The sequence below is a fragment of the Anser anser genome, assembly GCF_964211835.1.
Source record: "Anser anser genome assembly, chromosome: 9".
Classification (NCBI taxonomy): Eukaryota; Metazoa; Chordata; class Aves; order Anseriformes; family Anatidae; genus Anser; species Anser anser.
Window position 1 is genome coordinate 14,295,574 of NC_139729.1, and position 23,185 is coordinate 14,318,758.

General features: G+C 54.7%; 1 protein-coding gene across 2 annotated transcripts; it reads right to left on the reverse strand.

Annotated features, from left to right (window-relative positions):
• Positions 1 to 314: 314 nt before the first annotated feature.
• TRPM2 (transient receptor potential cation channel subfamily M member 2) lies at positions 315 to 22,459 on the reverse strand. Of its 2 annotated transcripts, XM_083848114.1 has the most exons (34): positions 20,619 to 22,459; positions 18,941 to 19,167; positions 18,479 to 18,564; positions 17,815 to 17,983; positions 17,156 to 17,336; positions 16,605 to 16,771; positions 15,976 to 16,156; positions 15,524 to 15,585; positions 15,042 to 15,242; positions 14,547 to 14,649; positions 14,201 to 14,322; positions 12,422 to 12,772; positions 11,846 to 11,983; positions 11,029 to 11,158; positions 10,594 to 10,739; positions 10,128 to 10,240; positions 9,514 to 9,669; positions 9,065 to 9,119; positions 8,765 to 8,883; positions 8,287 to 8,419; positions 7,973 to 8,144; positions 6,783 to 6,966; positions 6,314 to 6,495; positions 6,054 to 6,186; positions 5,724 to 5,811; positions 4,710 to 4,797; positions 4,238 to 4,389; positions 3,395 to 3,471; positions 3,194 to 3,295; positions 2,772 to 2,858; positions 2,475 to 2,580; positions 2,116 to 2,217; positions 1,884 to 2,000; positions 315 to 1,578 (listed from the first exon to the last, which is right to left on the reverse strand). In XM_083848114.1, the coding sequence occupies exons 2-34, from the start codon at positions 19,133 to 19,135 to the stop codon at positions 1,453 to 1,455; spliced, it is 4,524 nt and encodes a 1,507-aa protein (XP_083704240.1). In that variant the 5' UTR covers positions 19,136 to 19,167; positions 20,619 to 22,459; the 3' UTR covers positions 315 to 1,452. The 2 variants fall into 2 exon arrangements, with proteins under 2 accessions (XP_083704240.1, XP_083704239.1); XM_083848113.1 differs by lacking the exon at positions 9,065 to 9,119 and having other exon boundaries at positions 9,456 to 9,669.
• Between the last annotated feature and the right edge of the window lie 726 nt (positions 22,460 to 23,185).

Below are 23,185 nucleotides of genomic sequence, written 5' to 3' on the forward strand. Positions count from 1 at the left end.
GTGTATGCTCTCCTCTCCCTCTCAGCCATGACTCCCTTCTCCTGCTCTCGGTGGTGGGGGGAGACCACGAGCAGATACTGAGCAGGCTGTGTTGCAGCCTCGGCACACAGCTTGCTTCCCAACAGCTCCTTTTTTTTGTTCCAAATGTGATGAGACATCCGTGTGGCCAGCATTGTGGGTGAGTGTGCGAGTGAACTGGATTTGTGCAGTAAGACTTGGTGTGGGAACGCTCAAACCGGGCTCATCCTGGAAATGTGTTCCTGAGCATGGTCCCCAGGAACAGCCCGTGTTTAAACAGCCATGACAAACCACCAGCCTTTAATACATGGTTTATTGAGGGTTGACTAAATTGCCACTCCGACCCCCTGTCCAAGCCCCAGTGCATCTACTGGTGAAACTGCCCTTGTGCTGTGATGGCCACCAGTGGGGAAGGACAGCTCTGGCTGGCCAGTGTCTGATCCACTGGGAGAGGGGAGGGCAGCTGGAATCCCTCCCTAACCAGCGCCAGCTGTAGTCCACGCTCCATGGGCTGTTATGGACTATCAAGAGGCCCTGGGAAACATCTCTGCTGTGCCTCATCCTTCCCATGGCAGGCAACAGCAAAGGTGACTGGAGGACTTCTCAAGAACAGAGCTGTCTGTGATGGACACAGGTGTCCTCACTCACTTCCCTACCTGCCCACGTGGCCACAGAGCATGGAGCAGTGAGCTGCCCTGTCTGCCCCTGTGCACGAGGGGATGGGGGAGGCAGGTGTCATTTAGCTGCTGCCTTGGCTCCCGCAGAGGGAAGAAGATCAGCTGCAATGTGTTGCTCAGCATACACACACGGGATCACGTAAGAGTTGGAGGGGAAGACCTGTGCAGGAGTATAAAGCCATGGGTCTATAAGCCAAGAGCTGCTGACACCTTCTGAAGTGCTGGATCACAGCTCAAGACGATGTCTAACTGGAGACAGGGGGACATGTGTCATGGTAGCAGCCCGCAGGACGGTCAGATGCAAAAGACCCCAAGCCTTCCCTGCAGGAGTTCTCCAGGAGCGGTGCCGATGGGGCTGCTGGAGCTCAGAGGGTGAGCAGGGAGCAGGACTGCCCGATGGATGTGGAGAGGAAGGGGGGCAGGCAAGTCCCCAGCACCCACAGCAAAGCAGACAGCAGGTAGGGGCTGAGAGAAGGAACACCTTGCAGGGATGGCCCCGTGGTTCTGCCTGGTCCGAGCCCTGGGCTAGCGCTGAGGCTGATGTGGAAGCACTGAGTGACAAGCTGGGGCTAAACTCAGCCTCTTTGAAGGATGGGGAAGGATGAGCTGGTGGCTGTGGAATTTCAACCGCAGTGGTGACTGTGGATGCTGCAGTAGCTGCCCAGTCTCCAGCAGCTTCCCACGGCCTCACAGATGAGCTGGGGCATAGCAGCAGGGCCCAGCCTGGGGCTGCAGGAGTCAGCCTGTGCTTGAGGATTCAGTAGTAGGCACCAAGGAGGGTCGAGACCTTGTACAGGAGCAACTTGTGGTTGGCGTGCAGGGGCATCCTCCTGTCCAGCACCTGCCAGCGGATGCACAGCTCTGGGTCACAGCCCTGGAGGAACTGGAAGGGGAGCAGAGACATCACATGCGTGCTGGAGGTAAGGAGCAGCGTCAGCTGTGCTCAGCAGCAACACACCCCCAGACTCCCACCCTCTGTTTTTGGGGCCTCTGTTGTGCTGCCACCCCATCTGCAGCCCCATGATCCTCCTCCACTGCCTGCAGCTGGAGAAACCTGCTCCTGAGGATGATGAGATCTGGGTCTGGAGCCAAAGGGATTCAGAGGGATGCCTGTCTTGCCTGGGGTCTCACCTGCCCCATGCCTGCTGAGAGCCAGGTCAGGGAGCCACGGAGGCAAGAGGCTCTTACCGAATTCAGCCGCTTCATCTGCACATCGTTCTGACTGTCAAAGTGTATGCTGACAGCAACAGTCTCAACCCAGGCATTGTCTGTGTTGCGGGGGTCATCAAGGTACCCTTTGTGTATCTGTGCACAGTGAAGGATTGCTGCATTAGCAGAGCCATAAGCACTGCTCCAAGGGCACTGAGAGGCCCCAGAGGCTGTGGGGCATTGCCCCATATCCCCTCCGTGTGCTTCATACCTCGGTGCCTTGCTTCAGCAAGTTCTGGAACTGGGGCCAGAACTCCCGGCGCAGGATCCACTTGAGTTTCAGCGGCAGTATCTCGCCTGGCTCCAGCGACCCCTGCACCAAAACAGATTTCATAGCCCAGCCCAGCCTCCCTCGCCGCCACCAGCTCAGCACATCTCACAGTTACCACCACCGCAGAAGTTGCCACAAGCTCTGCCGGAGTGGGGTAACCAGCGGTGGTGCCTCCCTCCTCTTCCTCCTAAACCCATTCGTGTTTCTCCCTTTTGCACAGGGCATTTCAGGGCCTGCAGAGCTCCTGGGACTTGGCTGGACCAGGTTTCCTCAGAGCCTCCTAGGCCACCTCCACTTACCCCAGGCAGAGCCCAGACATCTGACAGGGGGTACTGGGCCACCAGCACTTCCAGCATCTTCTTCAGGCTCTTCCTGATAATGGACCCATCCAAGTTCCTCCTCCAGCTGTGAGAGACAGGTCCATGTTATTCTGCAAGCCATACCCAGCTCCCCCCTTCCCAGCACGCAGGAGAAGGTTCCTGCTTTGAATGGGTTTTGCCAGACATCCTGGCCTCTCTGAGATGGCTTTGTGCCCCCTTCCCCATTTGTGTCCCCGGCACCACCGTCAGCAGGCACTGCTGCCCCCTCACACTCACCGGGTCACAACTGGGTGCAGGGCATGGTTGGGCCCAAAGCGGTGCAGCCTCCCGCGGCCTCGCAGACCTGTCCTGCCCATGGGGTTCCTGGAAGGAAAGAAGAAACAGGCATAGAGGCTTACACCATGAAGCAGGCCAAAGCCCTAGACCATATTCCCAAATTCCCCAACATTGCATTTTGTGTGTTCTGAGGTGCTGGTTTTTTTTTTCTTTTGTGGGGGGAGGGAGCATAGCCCTGAGGAAGACACACCCCAAGGGCTATGCGTGCCATTTCCATGCCCCATTCTTAGCTGCCAAAAGGATTGCAGCCCTCCTGGCTCACACAGCCGTGACAGCAGCTTCTGGTGTGGGTGGTGCTATTCAGAGGTGCCTAGCCCCACTGCTCCCACCTCGCCCATCTACCCCATGGTGGGCGCACTCACAGCGGCAGTCCATCCTGCACAGCGTAGAGGCCATGGAAGCTCTGCCGGTCAATCAGCCCATCCATAGCATTGTAGTTTATCTTCAGGAGAGACTCTAAGGAGCTGAGGGCAGGAAGCAGTTCAACAGTGAGGGCTGCCTCGTGATGGGACAGGGCAGAGACGAAGGGCTGGATAGGGAGGGAGCCTCTGGGGGACACTCACAGGTTGAACAGGTCTTGCACAGCTGTGTCCTTGTGGTCGGCTGAGTAGGCAGGAGGGTCATACAGCTGGAAGTCCACCTGCAGAGCATGTGGCCATGTCAGACCCCACTTGCATCCCTGCTCTGGTGGCCGGCAAGGACTGGGAGCCCTGAGAACATTGTCTCTCACAGTTCTTTCCTCCACCCAGCTCATGGTATCACTCCCCCAGGCAGGAAGGGCTCTGGGGCTGAGCTATGTGTCTTGGTTGGAGGCTTGGGACCTCACTTGTGCCCTCATGGAAGCCAGTGCTAGATCCTGTCCCCGACCTACATTCCTGATTCAGAAAGCAAGGAGGCAGGTGTCTGCTCCTTCTGTCTCCCACCCAAGTACCCCAAGAAACCCTACCACTGCAGATCCCAGCAGGAACAATGTTCACTTCCCTCTTCTTGTCCCTCGGAGGGCCTTAGAGGAGCTGTTCACCCAGACACAGAATCTCACTGGAGCTGTCATGCCCAGTATGGATGCCCTGTGGGACCCTGGAGAGGGGACAGCCCAAATGGGCCTTCCCATCTCTGGAGGAATGCCTCCAGACATCCCCAAGTGAGACCCAGTCTTGTTTTACTGAGCACAGCCACAGCATTTTCCCAGGGAGGCATCTCCAGCCATGGTTAGACCCTCTGCCAAGTAGACACCCAGCCCTGGGGTGCTGAACCCTGACAGAGAATAGCAGCTCCCAAGCTTAATTCTTCTCTCTCTGGGTTGAAACGATAGCTCTGTTCCACTTCCCACCTCCTGTCCTCCTCTACCCATGGGAACAGCCCACGGTCCCCTCCTCCAGCACTGCTGCCTGGGCCAGAGCTCTTACCTCCCAGGGCACCTTCTCATCCGGCACAGGGAAGCGGATGGTGTGAGACCCTGGGTAGATGAGGTTTCGAGTAAGCACATGGTATGGGGGCTGCTTCTCTTCGGGTTTCTCCTCCAGGTCCAACTCCTTTACCTCTGAGGTTCTGCTGGAGACTGCAAGGTAGACAGAGACAGTGAGACCCTGCAGAGCAGGGTGCTGAGCCTCAGCAGGACTGGTGCTGAGGACTGTGGCTCAGCCGGGAGGCTGGCTGAGTCTGTACAGGACAAGATCTGCTAATGCCCCCAGTGGGTCTGGCCCCTCGGCATCCCTTCAGGCAAGATGAGGAGGGACAGGAGCCTCCTCTGTGCCATGCTGCAGTGAAAAGCCTCAGCCATGGGATCCAGGGAGGGCTCCAGCCTGGAGGCTGGGACAGGCCCCAGGGCAGGCCCTGGACTTCCCCCAGTGCTGCTGCGGTGCAGCCAGCTGTATTTACCCAAGGGCGGCACGTCCTCCTCTGAAGTGAAGCCATTGCCCTGCAGGGCCTGCATAATCCACCTCAAGGCTTTGGCACTCTGATGAACCTGCATGGGACGGGAGAGGGTCAGCCACTTCTGCATGGCCGCAGTGCGTGGGCATTGCCCTCCCAGTGCCACCCACTCCTCTTTCCTTTAGAAACCACCCAGGAGAGTGGTGGGACTCTGCTGCACTTATTTCTCCGCCAAATGACATAGGAGTCTCTGTGTTGTCTCATTGTAGGCTCATGGCACGTGGTCCCCATACTCTTGGCACAATTGGCCCATTCCTCAGGTAACCCAGGACCGATGTGCCTGGGGATGGACACGCAGCACCTAAGCAGAGTCCCCGAGTCCCCAATACACCATATTGTCTCCCTCTCTGCAAATTAAATGGAGATTTAAAAAAAAATAGAGTTGCAAAATTATTCCTGATTTTGGGTCAATGGAAAAAGAAGATGTTTCTGCCAGGGCCCTAAGAGAATTAACAGGCCTCAGCGACCCTGACTAGCCTCCTCTGGAGGTCTGCACCCAAACCCATGGGCTCAAGAGCCCACTTAAGCTCAGCCCTGGGCTTCAGTCCTTGCATGAGCTGTGTTGGAGGGGTGCTGGTCTGCAGCCCAGCCCCTGGGCTGGCAGTGCACATGCGTGGTGTGGAACTGCTTCACAGGGAGGAGGCTGAGAGCCCCCCATTGCCAGAGGGCCTGGAGGGCCCTCTCAAGCCAAGGAGGAGGCCGGATGACCAGTGCAGGGGCTCATCCCACAACCTCCCATCAGCCCGTTTTCATCCTTTTCATTTTGGAGACAAACAGAACAAAAAGGCATATATTTCCTATATGCCTGTTCCTCTTTGAAGTTATTGCTTTGGCAAGAAAACTCAAGTTGTTTCAAAGGGGGATTGATTCAGAGGAACTTTCTCTTATGCTGTGGTTCAGTTGACTCACCCCCTTGGAAAATCCCACCTTTCCAAGGCAGTTGTTCAGTTTTTGTCTCACCTGGTCTTCTAGAGCGATCAATCTCTGCTCCACCAGACCTGTCCTCTTCACCCGATCCAAGTCCAGCAGCTCTGCCAGTACATCAACTCTGGAGGGACAGTGCAGAGAAGAATCCCCTTAGGAGTAGTGCCTGCTGTAGGTGCTCAGCAGCCCACTCCATGTGGGTGCAGCCACCTCCACAGGACAGATTCCTATGAGCACTCTCCCATCGCCTGTATACAGAGCAAGGAGTGTAGCAACAGCTCCCTGAGGTCCCAGAGCACCAATCCCAATTCCTTCCTGCCCAGGACAGTCAAGGGTGGGATGTCCCTGTCTCAGGAGTGTCAGTACCTCTGTGCAATGTCTCTGATTTTCTGCTCTGTGTTCTGCTTCTCCTGGCGCTGCTGGTGCTGCAGGTAGTTCTCCTTCATGTACATCTCCCAGGAGAGAAGGGCAGCTTCTTCATTCTTCTCCAGCTTCTCTTCTGCCAGGGGAAGGGGATGGCAATGCTCTCATATCCCGAGGCATCCCAAGCTCTGATGCCACAACACAGACGCCAAACCTCGTGCCCCAGGGAGGGATCAAAGGAAGGGAAGGGAGCTGTTCCTCACTGAGCTGTTTGTGGCGCGTGGCCGGCCTGCACAGCAGGCCTCGCCGGACCAGGAGCTGCAGGTGGTTGAGAAGGATGAACGGCGGAGGTGCGGGTGGGCGCCCATGGTATTCCTCGATCAGGTCATGCCTCTGGAACTTCCAGATCTGGTCTGTGTGTGCCTGGACCTGCTGGAACGTGTAGCTGGGGACAGAACACAGTTGGCTGTGAAATGAGGCCAAGGAGGCACACCTCAGCTGTGTGGTGCCCTGGCTTCTACCTGTCTCCCTGAACAGAGCCGGCCTGCAACCTCTGCTTACACCATGTCTATGACCCTCCCCTTCCCCACAAAAGCACCCCTGAGTTCTGGTCCATGTTCGCACAAGGCCTCTCCTCACACTTTCTCAGCAGGTGGTGCCCTGGCCCTGGCCAAGCCTACAATAAAGCCAGCTTGATTCACTGCCAGGACCATGGGTCCAGGTCAGACTCACTTGAACATGGCGATGAGGAGGTTAAGGAGGAGGATGTTGGTGAAGAGCAGGTACAGGCACAGTAAGATGACCGTCAGCCACTCTGGGAAGATGGGTTTCTTGTTGTCCTCATTGGTCTCTGGGCACTTGGGCTTGTAGGGGTCAGTCCCATTGGGGCTGCACTGATCAATGTTGAAGTTCACCCCTGCAAGAGAGCACAACACTACTCCACCGCAGCCAAACCTCGCAGTGTCTCAAGGAGCATGTTGTGCTCCCTGACAGCTGCCAGCATCAAGGTGGCTTAGAATATGGCAGAGATTTGAGCAACTGGTGCATACTGAGTGTTTCCAAGCTCGTTCTGCATCATAGAATCACATCATAGAATGGCTTGGGTTGCAGAGGACCTTAAAGGTCATCTAGTTCCAACCCCCCTGCCATGGGCAGGGATGTCACGCACTACATCAGGTTTCCCAGGACCTTGTCCAACCTGACCTTGGACACCTCCAGGGATGGGGCATCCACAGCTTCTTTGGGCAACCTGTTCCAGTGCCACCCTCTGAGGTCACCACCCTCTCAATGAAGAATTTCATAGATAATTTATTTAATTTCATAGATTATTATTTCATAGAATTTCCTCGTAGTCTCTAATCTAAATCTCCCCTTTTTTAGTTTAAAACCATTCTGCCTTGTCCTGTTATTATATGACTGAGCCAAAAGTTGCTCTCTATCAAGTATTGAAAAGCTGCAATGAGGTTACCCCGGAGCCTTCTCTTCTTCAGTCTCAACAGCCCCAGCTCTCTCAGTCTTTCTTCATAGGAGAGGTGCTCCAGACCTCCGATCAACTTCGTAGCCCCCCTCTGAACCCATTTGATCATCCTCTCTGTCCCCAGTGCACTGCTTATTGCCACCAACTTTGCAGCTGTGACACAGAGCTGGATCTACTCCTGGCAGCTGGGACCCTGCCATTTGCTAATGTTAACTTGGTCAGTCCCTGGGTTTGTCATGGTAGCAACACTTCGAACATGCCAGAGCAGGGCTCCATCCCCACACACTGTCATTGCTGCCTCCTGGCCTTACACTGTGGCTTGAAGAAGAGTCCTGTGCAGGGCTTCCATGGGCTAGCAGACTGTTGCATGAGCTTGGCACTCCTCAGCCTTGCAACAAAGCCATCCTGCATGTGCCACACTATTTCACAGGCTGCTGTCCCTTACCATCAATGTAGGAAGGAATCTGTCCGAAGATGGTCAGGTAGGAGTGGTAGACTACACCGCGGAAAAGCCACTCCACACGTTCCTCATTGTGGATCAGGATGGCCTGCTTGGCAACCCCAAAGGATACCACCCACACTGCTAGCAGGAAGAGGAAGAAGAAGACGTCCTTCATCTGCAAAGACACAGGTGAAGCAAAATTGCATCCTGGAGCAAACTACCCTCCAGGACAGCATAGTGTGGGTGGCACATGCCCTGCAGGCCTCCAGCTGATCTAGCTGGAAGCCAGGCCTGACAGGGTGGAGAGGTGCTCTCACCATGCGCTTCACAATGATGATCTTGGGGCCCAGCGTTCTACTGACTGTGAAAATATGCATCAGACGCAGGCAGAAAATAATAAAAGCCAATGACAATATGATGCGTCCGGGATATAAAGTTGATGGAATGAGCCTGGGCACAGAAGAGAGGAAAGGAAACAGTTCAGTGACACCAGTGTGGTTTGTTTTTTTTTTTTTCTGATCTCACAGCATTACATTTCTGCAACAGCAGTGACCTTCCCCAGATTGCTGGGTGAGAGTTACAGCATGAAAAACATCTCTCCTAAAAACAGTTGAAAACAGAAGTAAATTGGTCAGAATTAATCACATGATTATGAAAATATTCACTGGTCTTTTGAAGAAGCAATTAAAAAAAGAAAAAAAAAAGTGCACGATTCTCAGACTAGTTTAGGGCCAGGTGCAGTCTTCAGTTGTGACTTGAGCCCATGCACTGCAAGGTAATGGCTCTATATCTCACCTGCAAGTCAGCCCCGTGATAAAGACCACGATGGCACAGACATCCAACTTATTCCAGAAGTCCTTGAAGTACAGGGAAGCCATTTTCAGGACCCCAAGCCCATCTGGGTCATACAACAGCTATTGGGAAGAGAAGAGGGGTTAGTATGTCAGTGAAAGTCTTTTAAGATACTCAGCTGCCATGTAAAAGGGAGGGGTGGCACAGATCTGCTAGCCATCACCGGACTTCCTTGCTTACCTGAAGTTAACCTGAATCTACAGGGTATTCTACATGGGCATGGAGGAGCATGGGGAGAGATACCTGAGACAGGGGGCTCTTTAGTCTGTTGAGGAAAGGCACAGAGACGAAGCAAAAACTGAAAGAAAAAAAAACGTGAAACAAGGTGTGGAAATACTTCTGGGAATAAATGCCCAAGGAAGGAAGTGGTCCCTCCATCTCCTGATGTTTTTGACTCAAACCAGTGTGCCTTTCTGCAAGTACCAAGGCCAGAGGTAGCTAGTGAGATTCCCTGGCCTCAGAGACAGGGCGATCTGGCAGTTCCTTCTGCCAGGACCTCTCCAAATGGATGGTGATGTAAGAGGCAGCACGGGACCACAAGCTAGACGGGACCTTCCAGGAGCACCCAGAAGGGTGTCTCTGGCAGCCTGGACCATCTCACCTCCTCCCAACCTCTGCTCTGCCCGCCCCATACCTGGCGCATCTCCTCGCACACCAAGGAGAAGAGCCAGAAGTAGATGAGGTACTCCCACCAGGATGGTAACGGCTGGAAGTCAACCATCAGGACGTAGGCGAAGAGCAGGAGAAAGGTGAAGTAAGAGAGAATGTTCATGTGGAAGATGACGACAGGTGCCGTGAAGAAGGCCCGGAAACGTGTCAGGCAGTTCATGGGCTGCAGCTTCTTCTCCCTGGGGGGAGCAAGGACAAAAGCATGGCTCAGCTGCCTGAGGTTTGCCTGCTAGCAATGCAGGTGAGGAGCGCTGCTCTGACCAGGCCGTGTGGATAATAGTGCTCGCCTGCACCAGCCAGCTAGAGCTCTCAAGGGGCCTTGCTGGCAGATCAGCTCTCCAAACCATGTGCTGCTCAGGGAGATGTCACAACAGCTTCTCCCAGCCTGTGCACAACAGTCTGACCCTTCCGGCTGGTCACTGCAGCCACCCCAAGGGAACCTGCACGCCCTGCATGGTGAGGCTGAAGGCTCTGCCACACAGGTGTGCAGATGGTGCTCTTGGGCACGTGTTGGGTGGTTGCATGAAGGAAAGGCTCCTGTCCTGTGTGGCACAGGGCCGGAGAGCAAGCCAGTTGAAGGATGAGGCTGAAGGAGAATCCTGCCTCCACACATGCATACCCCAGCTGCACGATGTACCTGAAGGTGATGAGGCTGGTGTAGAGAAGTGGGAAGAAGAGCATGCACGCAATCACCCGCCAAAGCCCATTGTCAATGCACAGCTTCCCCCACCAGACTTTTGTCAGAAAGGCCTGTGAGGAGAAGAGGAGCAGTGGTTACAGGAGCCACCTCTAGCTTCTGGCCAATTCTTGAGATGTTCAGCTAGCCCACCCAATGGACAGAGCCCGGGCCTGTCCCCCAGGAGGATCAGGGACAATCGATTTCCCCAGGAGCAGGGAGGAGACGGGCAGGCCCAGCACAGACCCTGGCTCAGGCCACCAGGGGAGGCAGGGTGCTCAGCCACCAACTGCAGGGCACAGTCCCTCCGTCTGAGCCCTACCTCTGCAAACAAAGCACCTTGAATCTGGGGCAGGGGACATGCTGCTTACTCCCCCCTCACCCATTCCACCACCACCACCCCCAAGCATCACCACTGGGAACCCACTTGGACACCTCCATGGGCCACAAAATTCATGTTTTTGGCCTCCAGTGCCAACTGCAGACAAGTTGTTTTCCCCCAGGCCTCAGAGACACGGATGAGGAGCTTCTGGGCCCTCTCTTCATCCTTGCGATAGCAGTCTGTGAACACACCTGGGGGACCAGGGAAACAAGGCTGAACTCTGGGGCCAGCATCGGTGCTCAGCAGGGGGAGCACCAAAGAGTACTTCACAGCAGGATCTGGGCATTTCACCATGGCCTCCCCCTGCACTCCTGCCACCACCCACGGCACAGCCCTCACGGCACCATGACCCCAACCACAACAAGCACACCCCTGTTTGGCACCATCCACCCCACCTACCACCCCTTAGACGCAACCTGGGCCAAACTAGCCAGCACAATGGGATACGAGAGTCGTTCTGGTTGTCCCCCTCCCACTCACCAATTGCCTTGTTCTCATACTGCACAGCCAGGGCCAGCATTTCATCAGTGGTGTCAGTGTCTTCCTCCTCCTTGGCAAGTTCCTTTAGGATTTTACTGCAGGCCAGAGCAGCCGCCATGCAGTCCTGGCTCTGGAGCAGAAGAGGCCAGAGAGGGTGTGGGACTCTGAGACTTCTACAAGTCCGTGGCAGACCTGACAAGTCCTTCAGGGTTCCCACAGGAGGGAAAAGGAATGCCCCAAGCTGAGTGCTGCTCAGAAAGGACAACTTGCCATGACAAGGGCTGAGCTGTCCTTCACTCTAGGTGCAGGGGCAGCAGATAACTAACTGCCACGGGTAATCTGGAGACATTCCTGCTCTTGTAATAGGAAGCCATGGGTGATGGGATGTTTGTGACTCCATGGCTGTGGGGAAAACATGCTCCACAACCATGGCATGCTCATGTTTTTCCAATTGGCAGCCAGCTACAACACCTCTTGCACAGAGATGCTGGAAGCCTTCTTTACCCCCAGCTGCCAGGCTCTTGGGTCCCCCTTGCAGTGTGCTGAGCCCTATCTTAACCTTTGCTAAGAGCACACTTCTGGCCCAGAACATCATCAAATGTCATCAAGTGAACACCGAGTATCCACAGGCTAGGAGGGCTGCCACAGGCTTGTTGGATGGCTCCCGTATGGCTGTGGCTTGGACACTGCCATGGACCTGTGACCTAGCTCACCTGCTCGCCTGAATCCCAGCAGGTGTAACCTTGCCTTTTGGGCATGGGAGCCTTGGCTCCGTCTGAGCCCTACAGCTGGGACTGACAGGTTCGGGCTGCGATACCTGGGCCCAGATGATTTCTGCCAGTTCCTTGCGGTTCTGGACCACAGCCCAAATGAGCAGGTCACGGACTGGATCCATGCTGAAAGTGACTCGGCCAGCAGAGCGCTTGTAGAGGGACCGGAGGCTTGACCCCTGGACCTGAGAGGTACACAACGGTCAGATGTGTTCACCTGCCAAGAGACTGCAGAGAGCAGACAGCCCCTCAACACAAAGCCCTCCCTGAACCCACGTGCCTGCCTCCACCAGCCATAGAAGGCCTTTTCTGCAGACAGAAGGGTGGCCAGGGCTGTAATCATCCTGGAAATGCCACTTTTTCTAGAGCCAGAACTGTGTGGGGATATGGCCAGCCTGTCTAGCACATGAGGAGCCTCTCTGTCCTCCACCCTGGTGGGTCCTGTCCAACAGAGTCACAGCCACGTGGTGCCGCGCATGTAGGAAGGGCTTTAGGGGATTTTAAGTGGGATTCTTGAGTGGGCAAAAGGACAGTGATCCAGCTGCAACTTGCAGGACTGTTTCTTGAGCCAGTGTCCCCCTCTCTAATGCACCCCCGCCATCACGTAACCTGGAGATGCGTACATTCAGCTTGATGTGCGGGACAGGGATGGAGAGCCGGGGCCGCTCAATGTGCTTGGGCTTGGGGTAGAGAGGCTGTGTGGAGTGGCCCAGAAGCTCCCGCAGCACCTGGGAGACATGGTGCAGTTGGATTCTTGGCATTTTGGAGCCAGCTGTGTGCTCTGTCTCCTCCAGCAGGACCTTTTGCAGCTTGCTGTGGAACAGGCAGGATGATGCCATGTTGTTGTAGAGGTAAATGAGGGTGTCCCAGGTGGCAAACTCCTTGAGACGTACTCCCTGTTCCAGGAACAGCTTCACAAACTCTGGCTTGTTTGAGATCAGGGCAGCTGCCATCACAGGGTGGAGATCTGTAGGCTGGCAGACCGGAGGCAGAGGTGAGAGACACCATGGCCTCAGAGCAAGGCCTCAATCAGGTGGGGGGAAGATTTTATCTGAAAGCACTCAAGGATTTTCTGGGATTGACATAGCATCTGGGAGGGAAAGGGGAAAGGAGGCGCTGGGACTTGCAGGACCCCCCCCAGAGACACACTTGTAGGTCAGTATGCTTTCTCCCCTGGCAGTGAAGCCCTCTGCTTCCTCGGCTGCTTAGTGGGGCTATGGGGTAGAGCCACAATAGACCCTCTTTCACCAGCTCATGAGGATGCACCATACAAACAAGCAGGGCCTCGCCGGCTTGTTCCCCCCACCCTGTGCACAAGTGTTCGGCTGAAGGCTCCCAGTGCTGCCAGCTGGAAGTTGTGTGCCTTTCCAAGACAACATTTACATGTGCTCAGAAGTGAAAGCAGGGCCTGTGGGTATGGGGTACATGTTTGTCCTGGCAGGAAGGTACCTGACTGCCTGCCACCACTTGGTCTCAGCCTTAGTTTTTCATTCCAGCCACATTGGTCCCATACTGTGGCACCTACAACAGCCCTGGCTTGCGTCAGCTAATATGAGAGCCTTCTTCATCCTCCCTTCCTGAAAAGGGAGCAGCTCTTATTCAGGCTGTGGATTTTCACATCATTAACTATTTATTCTTCAGGATCCTGCTTCCTGGCAGCCCTCCCCAGTTCCATGAGAGGTATGTGAGCTGGGGAAACCCAAACTGTCAAGCAAAATAGGAAAATCCCTTCTAAATCCCACAGGGCCATTCGATCTGCTCAGTTTTGACTTCTCAATGCTTTGGACCATCTCAGCTGGATTGGGCATGGGACAGCGGAGCTGGCTTGTGCTGCTTCTTGCTCCACTCTGTATTAAAGCTAGCAATTGTTTGAGCAGGGAAGTACCCAGCTAGGTGAGATGCGTTTATAGACAAGCTGCCATTTGGCATTAGCAGAGACCATAGCGCATAACTACGAAGAGGTATTTTTGGCTCTAGGTTGGTGGATTGTCTTTCAAAGACACCAGTTTTGAATGAAATACCAACAACCTTTGTAAAAAATTACAGGGCAAATAGGACCTTTACAAGCAGTGAATTGCAGGTTGTGCCCACCTCTGCATTTTGGAAAGACAAGACAGATTAAGAGCCCCTGACAATGTAATGGAAGTTTAGGGCCCAAGAGAAATGCCCTCAAAAACCCTCCCTAGGCAAAGCAGAGTTGAAAAGTGCTCTCAACATGAACAGCCCTCAAGCTGACAAACTGAGCCTGACCAAACAGTCTTACAGTAAGGTCCAGGCAGGTTTGTGCATGGTCAGGAATGGGGAGAAATGTCCTAACCCTTGCCTTCGATCTCCCCCCAGCCCCCCAGCTCTGCCTCTGATGGCAGCCACGAAGCAGACAAACAGCACACGTACTGCCTTACCTTCCACTCATGGTTGTCTGTGAAGACCTCACTCCGAGCAATGTCCACCCTGTTCCAGGCCACAGCTAACTTCAGCTGGTGGTCCCAGTTCTCACGACCAAAGTGATCTTGGTTTTGGGATGCTGCATGTAAAGTGCATGCATTAGAACAGAGGGTCATTTACACCCTTGAAAGCCCACTTGGAGGCTTGGTTCTTTGGGAGAAATATCTCCTCCTGATCAGTTCATCATCACAAGTTCTGAGGAGCCCTTTGGTGACTCCACAAGCCAAGCAGCTGCAAGAGGCAACTTGTGACCCCCATCCTATTCATCTCTCCCGTGCCCCCAAGCAGCTACCTTCCCCTCACCTTTGAACAGGGCCTGGAGGATGGCCACATCCACATCCTGCTGGCCATATTTGCCCTCTCTGAAAATGGTCAGGAGATGCTGGCTCCGCACTATGTCTTGGATCTACAAAGAAAGCCATGGGCAGGCAGTCAGCACCAACATCTCCTCCCTGCCACTTCCAGCAGCCCCCTGTGAACCCCTGTCCTGCTTGGAGCAATTCCTTGCTCCCTCTGGGTCTCCTGCAGGTCCCCTGTGCTGTCTCCCAGCCCAGCTGGGGTTGGTGCCACATGGTCCTTCTCTGCCCAAAGTGAGCAGGCAGTGGAGGGGCAGAGCTGGAGCCCTGGGGTGTCCACCAGGACAATGCTGAGTATGGCTGGGAGGAGATGGATGTTCAGTAGGATCTGAGCCTTAAACTTCCCGCTGGGAGTCTTGCTGCTCATAGGAAAGGATGCCTGGGGACCACTTTCATCTCCACATGCTCAGAGAAAGGAGCTGCCTGCCTGCAAGAGGCTCACCTTCTTGGTCCACTCCACCAGCTTGCCCTCGGTGAAGAGCTCATAGGTGTCGTGGAAAAGCACACTGAGCTTCTTCCGGATCAAAGCGATGGTTATCTTGGGCACAGGCAGGTTGGCCACCTGTGCAATGACATCCGCCACACGCCCAGACCCTTCTACAACCACACAGGGTGTCCCATTGGTGATGGCATTGTAGATGGTCTGCAACCAAGCAGGGAGACTGGTCCTAATATCATGCAGAGGCCAGCAAACCCCCACTGATCCTGAATCCTTCCACTGATACACCACAGCACCCCTATTCTGCTGCACTTCACCTGTGACGACCGTGTTCCCACCAACGCTGGGAGAGCAGCACCCTAGGCAAGGAGCAGACCTGCTGCCCTTGACCCTGGCCACCAACTTAACAGGCTTTCCCAATCCTGCTCCATCCCACCACTACCCCCTCTCAGCTCTGCTGGGAGAGGGCAGGGGCAGTTCCTTACATCAAGTGTCCCAGGGCCTCCTTCCAGCACCACACAAACAATGGGGATCTTGATGGCAACGCCTGCAGGGAAGCAGAGCCTGGGGTCACCGTCCTGTGGGGCAGCCCCTCCGAGCAGCTGAGCTGGGTCCCCACTGAGCTGTGGGGTGTAAAATGCAAGGTCAGAGCACTGCCAGGCTTCAGGGGAGAGGGGAAACAATCTCCTGGCAGTCATGCCGCTGGGAAAGGTTGGCCTGAGGCAGAAAAAGGCCCCTTGATTTGTGTCACTGAGGTACCTGGCAGGAACCATGTTCTGCATTTATCATAGGCATGGTCTCAAGCCCTTGTCTGGATCCTACAGGGAAGCCAAGGTCTCCTCTCTCACCTGAGGCCAGGATGGGCACTGCTTACCAACGGATGACCCATCAAGCCATTTGTCCTCCCCTGCCTCAGGCTTCCTTGTGTTGCTGTTACCTCCTTTCACCTTGGTCTGCTCCGAAATGAACTTCTCCAGCCGGGTCCTCAGGGGGATTTCCACTCCGTACCTCCCATGGGTCCCATCGTCCACTAGGATGAAGTGGGAGTGGTTGCTGTCCAGGCACGAGAGGCTTCCTTGGTTCTCCTCATCCAGGATGTACTCAGCTGGAAAGCCACCCTGCAAGATGCAGAAGGAGAGGCTCTGGGCAAAGTCTGACGGGGCTGAGGAGGAACGCCAGATGTCCAAAGCAACCAGCGTGTGAGCTGGACAGCACACAGGGGCAGACAGGCTGAAGTCACCCCTGACATCTCTGTAGTCCTCACAGCAGTCTCGCCCCATGCTCTTCTGTCTCTGCTCCACCTGCCCTCCCACGCTGCTCCCACACACCCACAAGGGTCCTCCCAGGAGAAGCACAGGACCTATGCAAGACACTGGGCAGGGCAGAGGGACTTCTCTGAAAACATCAGCCTGAAACCATCACTCCTGGTCTGGCTGGGTTTTTACCTGGGCTACCAGCCATGGCCACCTCTCGAAGCACCCGTTCCCATAATGGTCCTTGGGTAGAACTTCCCCAGCAGCCCAGGTGTAAGCAAAGCAAATGCATTTCCAACTCTGCCTGGCTCACCATGGGGCAGATGAGGCTGTCCCGGTTGTACACAGTCCCCCAGGTGGCTATGCCAATGGTGACAATCTCGGCCTCCTTGTAGCTGCAGTTGAGGATGAAGTCTCGCACTGCCTCTCCCACCCGTTTCATCACACCAGCATGGGACCCCCCTGTGATGATCCAGGCCCCTGGGGGTCAGAGAGGGACTTGGGAAGGGAGAGGCTCTGCCACAGCAACCTCCTAGCATCTCGCTATATGGCTGCAGGAGCACTTGGCCCTCAGAGAGGCTCCATCCCCTAGATGTTCTCTCTGCCCACTTCATCAAGACCTGGCAGCACAGGAGATACCTTCTGCACAGTGCTGCATCTCTCAGTCTCACTCCCTATAAGTCTGTTTGCAGCAGCTGAGCAAGAACAGTCCATCCCTGTTGGGCGTTAGCTCAGACAGGGCCCTAACAGGCCTTCCAGGCCAGCTCAGTGTCTCCACAGCAGTCAAACTCACTGGGCCTGGCATGGCTCAAAGGCAGGTCCCTCTCCTGCTGCAGTCTCAGGGAGAAACTCCGCATCTCTTACCAGTGGTCTGGGCCACTTTGACTAGCCCTTGCCGGAAGATGTTCTTTAGCCTTGGCTTCATGATGAAGTTTTTGGCTCCACCAGTAACCGAGATGAGCAGGTTGGGTGCATCAAGGCCCCAGTGCTGTGTCATGAGGTGGTAGATGACCCGTGGAGGAGTATCAGAGGAGACACGCACGTACTGCAAAAGGGGAGCATACATATGTTTTGGGTAAAAAGAACAGGGCTGGGGGAAGGGGCATCTCCACCATGATTTCTCACATCCCAGCAAAGAACCGGGGGTTTCCCGTGTCATTTCCCAGAGGAGTTCTGTTGCTGCTGCTGCCCCAGTTCTTCGTGCATAACCCTGTTCCCAGTCACTTCCCTGGAAATGTGAATCCCCAAGACTTGCCTAAGGATAAGGACAGGCAGCAGCAATGCCTTGAAGCATGGGCCTCATAGCATGAAGACCAGTCTTACGGTTTCAGAAAAGGGCAAGGTACAGGGCGGGTAGAGAGGAAGGATGCTGTCCCATCCACCTTTCTCTCTCAGTGTTGCCTTTGGGGCACTTCTACGCTTCCCTAACCTCTCGTTCAGGAGGGAAGTACTTCCATTTCATCTGCCATGGCAAGATTTGAACTCTGACTCCCAGTGCACAACAGAGGGGAAAAACAGATCACCTTTCCCATCTTCTGTCCCAGGCCTGCAAAGTGGATGTCCCCAAAGGCATCTGTTGGCATTTCCTGGATGTGCCTGCTGGGGTCCCATTCCTTCCCCAGGAAGAGGGGAGTTTTGACAGCATCTTCCAGGTGCTGTTCCCTGAGGTAGCCGCACTCGCACACAATCCTCCTGAAACACACACCACCAACTTTGTAGAAAACAAGCTAACCCCAAAAAGCAAAGCCCAGGTGGCCTACCTGCCTCATTCAGGCATGAGGTGTTGGCATTTTGATTAGGAACACCACAGGCACCAGCACCTCCCACCCAACCTGTCTTCCAGCTCAGAACTTGTGAAGAAACAAGGGCTTTTTCTAGGGGAAAGCTTAGCAAAGATTGGTATTTCTGTCTATAGAGGTTTATGACAGAAATATTAAGGTTGCTCTGGATGAAATATGGAAAGAAATGACAGCATGGGAAAGCATCAGAAAGGTTACTCACTGGGAAGCTAGGTTTCAGCCATGCAGTGATACACAGCAGGATAAAGAAATATATCAAAAGGAATTTGTGAATTCCCTCAATACCAGTTCCCTCGGCAGAAAGGTAGGATTCTCTGGTGCTGTACAATTGTCACCAAATGTCCCTTTTGCTTCCCTGGCAGGAGAGGGGAAGGAGGGACTGACTTACCCAGAATCTGATGTCTGGGAACTTTCCACGAAGTGCACACACTCTTTCTTCCGGATATTTTCAGGAATCCATGAGATGAGATTTTCCTGAGGAAGAGCAGCAAGAGGTCAGTGTTTCTGGAAAGGGCCAGAAGTTACCCCAGGGACCAGATACAGTGGTGCTTGGAGCATATCCAGGGGCTTTTTTTGCTGTGAAGGAAGAAAGCTCCATCATTCTCTGCAAGGACTAAGCCAGGTGTACTCCAAGGAGAGGAGATTCAAATGCTGGACATGAATGCTGGACATGCAGATATATCTCAGATATTTGGGGTTTTCTGTCCTATCCCCAAAACTCAAGTGATCTGTTATTGACATCCCCCCCATAGCCTGAGATTCCCCCACTGATGTGTCCCAGGATAACCCAGTAATGCTCTTCTGCCACATGTGGCCAACTCCCACCTCTTCCAGCAGCTGCTGAACTTGCCTTCTCGTTGTTCCCAGAGGGAAAATGTGCCTTCCGTCTGCTCCTTGAGATGCTGCTGCTGCTCTGCTGGAGGTTGGGGAACACCTCGAAGTCACTCATCTTCATGGGGTGCACGGAGCGACTGTCTTCACTCTCAGGGCACACCTTGTTCAGCTCGGAGGGGAGCACCTTGCTGTGCCGGCCATGCACAGCCATGGCTGCCTAGCCTCCTCTCTCCCACTCCTAGGCTGGGTGCAGCAAAAAAGAAAAAGGATACGTGTGGGTTGAGAGCAGTGGGTCCCCCTGTTTGTCATTCCCTGGGCAGGGGGAGGTCTGAGCAAGAGCAGAGAGGTGATTTCTGTAAAAACCCACAGGGTGAGTCACATTGAGACAGACATGTTTGCAGCCTGCCAGACTCTGCAGCCTGACCCCCGTGTCCTGCCACCAACACGGCTCCTGCTCTGCCACCTGGCAGTCCCTGGGGTATTCCTGGCAGCAGGGTGAGCAGAAACCGGGTCTCTTGTTTGAACAGCCTGAGCGCAGCCCTGCCTGGAAAATTGGGGTTTGCAGGAAAGATGGTCAGCTCCAGCTGGGACCTTGCTGGTCCCAGGGCCCAGCCTCTTATTTCAGAGGGGGTGCAACCAAGTCCCTGCACTCTGCCTTGCTGGTGAAGGGTGATTTGGGTTAAAAGCTGCCAACTGCCATCACGCATGCCTTCGTGACTCCAAGAAAGCCAGGCCACAAACTTTTGCCTGCTGCAGCCACAAATCAGCTGCTGAGCCTTTCCAAACACTCAAAACCTCCACTTCTGAGCTCTTGAATGGCCGAGTCGCCCAAAAGCTGCTGGAGCAAGGATGGAAAAGCTCCCGTGTATCTCTGGAGCCTAAAGGGGAATGGTGTCCTCTCTGGGGGGCTGTGGGCAGGTAATGTGCACAGCACTCAGGTAATGAGGTGGCAAAGCTCTAGGGTCAACAGGCCTGTGTTTATAAGGAGGATTTTGGCTGCCTTTCTGCCAATCAAACCCTTCATCACAACCAACATGATAAGGTCTGGGAGGACTTCCGACTGCGTGGAAGGAATGGTGGAGCAAAATGAGGGCTGCCACCACATTTCACTCATGTCTCCTTCCCAAATGCTCAGCTGCAGGCAGGGAGCAGCCAGAAAATGCCTTTTTGCCCATTTCTCTTGAATGCCAGCTTGCTCCTGGGCTCCTCCAGGAACGCACGCAGCCCCATCGACCTTGGGAGCGAGGTTTTGGTGGGCCAGCTTTCTGCACCAACACAACCGATGGTAGGTCTAATTGTTAGAGTCCCCGAAATAATGTCAAGCATGCCCTGAATTCTCCATTCTGGCCCCACGGGGTGGCAGGCTGCTGGGGGTGTAGCATATGCCCACGAGAAGCCAATAAGCACAGGCAAGCAGGGCTGTCCCACTGGGCATCCCAGCACTGAACGACACCCAGAATACCTGTCCTTAAGGGGGTCCAGGGACTAGGGCAGAGCACAAGGTGCCTTCTCCCACCTCGGCAAGCACTGCAGGAGGGGGGGCTGTACCCACTGCAAGCAGCATGGGGCCCCTTGCTATGGGGGTGGTCAGCAGGGTGGCCATTCAGGGACAGGAATGCAAGGCAGGTGCTGAAAACTGCCTGCAGCCCATGCTTCTCCTCCTCCCCTGCCCCCCGCCACGGTTGCGACTGTACCTTCCCCGCAGCATCCTCTGTCCGCATCACCAGCTCCTCTGCTCCATCCCTGCCACGGGGAAGTCAGCCTCCTGTCCTCCTCTGGCAAGTCATCTTGTCGCTCGGGAAGCGGGCGATGAGCAGAGAACAGGGCAGAGTTGCCTGCAAGCTGCCCGCAGAGAGGAGGAGGTGGTAGGGCGGCTGGCAGCCTCCCAGCAAATCAGACTGCAGAAGCAGTCCCTGCGCCCTGCCGAGGAGCTGCAGCACACAGACAAGCCCCGCGTTTGCTCGAGAGGCTGAGTCACGCTTCCCTTGATCGCAGCCGCCATGTCTGCTGCAGCCTGGAAGCGCGCAGCACCCCGACGCTGCTGCCTTACACGGCACACCGGCTGCCTCCGGGCAATGTCACGGGCATGGGGCCAGCAGATCACGGGTCGGGGCCTGGAGATGTTGCCAGTTACCAAACCCAGGCACATCCTGAAGTGCTGGGGGCTGAAGCCGTGTGCACCCCTTCGTGTTGCAATGAGCTTGGATGCTGGGGCAATGCATTTAGCGAGCACACAGACTCCAAATGAAAATATGGTGTTTTGACCACATCCTATAGCTCCCTTTCTAGCCAGAGCATGTAAATTAGCACGAGCCCTCTGCAGTGAGTTTTTCTAGTTTCCTTGAACAAGAGCAGACAGCTGAGATTTTGCTGGGAGAACAGATGCCATTAATAAGGCAGTAAATAAAATCCATGTGCAATGTTTTACAGTTCAGTTGTAATTAACTCTGCGCTGCCAAAAGAGCTGAAGCCAGAAGTGCACATTAATTACACATTAATGGGAATGCTCATCCGCTCTCAAATGGCTGGCTCTCTCGAGACCGTGGCTTTTATTTCATTTTTGCACATGCCAAAACCACTGTGGCCCAGTGGGACCCACTTGGAGCCAGCACACAGGCGGTTCCCACTGCTCCTAGTAAGAGCCCAGCTAAAACCCAGCAAGACTGAAGAGAAAAAGCCTGTCGAGTTCAACTCCAACTCCAACAGGATAAACAAGAGAGGAGCATGAGGGAGTTTGCAGGAATTAAACTTTTGCCTCTTGCAAAGATGCTGCACCTCTAAAAAAGTAGAGGCAAAATTCAGCCAGATTCATGCTTGTGAACTAGGAGGCTTTTTCTGTCAGAGAGGAACAAACTCTTCTCCCCCACACTTGTAGTCCCATGCTCCCCCTCAAAAACATTCCTTTGGAATTGAGAAGCTGTAGGATTAGGTAGATGATGTTTGTGTTTGAATAAAGCACAAGTTAAAAAGAGCCTGTGGATGTACTGAATGCAAAAGGAGGCAAGAGGATGATTTATTAAATGAAAGTGCACCGGCCAAGCAGTGAAATCTGTTTCCCTTGATTGCCCTGCCTGCCGCCCTGCACACGGGATGGCTGTAGGTCCCTGCACATTTGTTCTCCTGGAGCCAGAAGGCTCCAGGACCTGGCAGCCTCCTGGTCCCAACCTGGGGAACCAGCTTATCCTCCTGGCTGGAGGCTCAGGGCACCAAGACACAGACATTGCAGGAGTGCTGCAGTGCCTTGAGCCCTGCCAAGGACGTCTCTGCCTGGCTGCCAGGGTGCTTGCTCCCAGACGTGGCTCCCCGCCTTTGGAGAGCCCTGCTTGGCACGGCCCTAACTATGCTTGTCCGCAGGAGTGGCGGTGGATCACAACCGCCCGGCTACGCCGTCGTGTGTTTCGGGGCGAAACAGCATTGGCAACACACCGAGGGCTCGGAGGGGTTCTTTCTTGTCCCAGCTGAAGTGATCTGGAAATGATGCGTGTCACCGCATTGTAACAATAAAACAGAGTGCTGAAAATGTTGTTTGTGTTGTGCCTTTGCTTTAATGGCAGCTCTCACTTTATCTGACGTGTACCCATGCTTTTTGTGCATCGGGAACCCTGGGGGCTGTGCTTCAGGCACCGAATGGGCAGAGTGTGGCACAGGGGCCAAGCCGGCCAAGGAAGAAGTGGTTGCTCTGGCTGCCGTAAGCACTGAGGTGCCGGGGATTGTGCTTTTAGCAATCAGCTTGGCCGTTTCATTGCAGCAGACTTTTGGATGCAGCAGTAGCAGATAAGGCTGGCATGATAAAGCTGTGAAGCTCAACAACAGCAAGAAAGCTCCAGCAGGGGTGAAGGAAGGTTTCTGGAAAACAACACCCCACTCTCCTTCCTCCTCCTCTGAAGCTCAGAAGCACAAAGATGCCCACATCCCAGCACTCCAGCGAAACAATATGTGGGGTGGACGTGCAGCAAGAGCAGGTTGTGTTAAACCACCCATTCGCCGCATGAATAACTGCAGACAGAGGCCTTGTAGCGGGAACACCAAACATTTAATCATGTAATAATTGTGGCTGCCACCACCAGCCCATCCCCAGGCAAGGCCTGGCCATGCTGCTCAGGAGCAGGACTGGCGCAGTGGTACACAAGCCTGCCCCTGGCTTCTCCTGCGCAGCCACAAGGCGTCCTTTGGGTCGGTGTCCCACGGGGACCACAGCTGACTGCACCCATCTCACTGCAATCTCTCTGCTGTCGCTGCTGACAAAGCTGCAGCCCCAGCC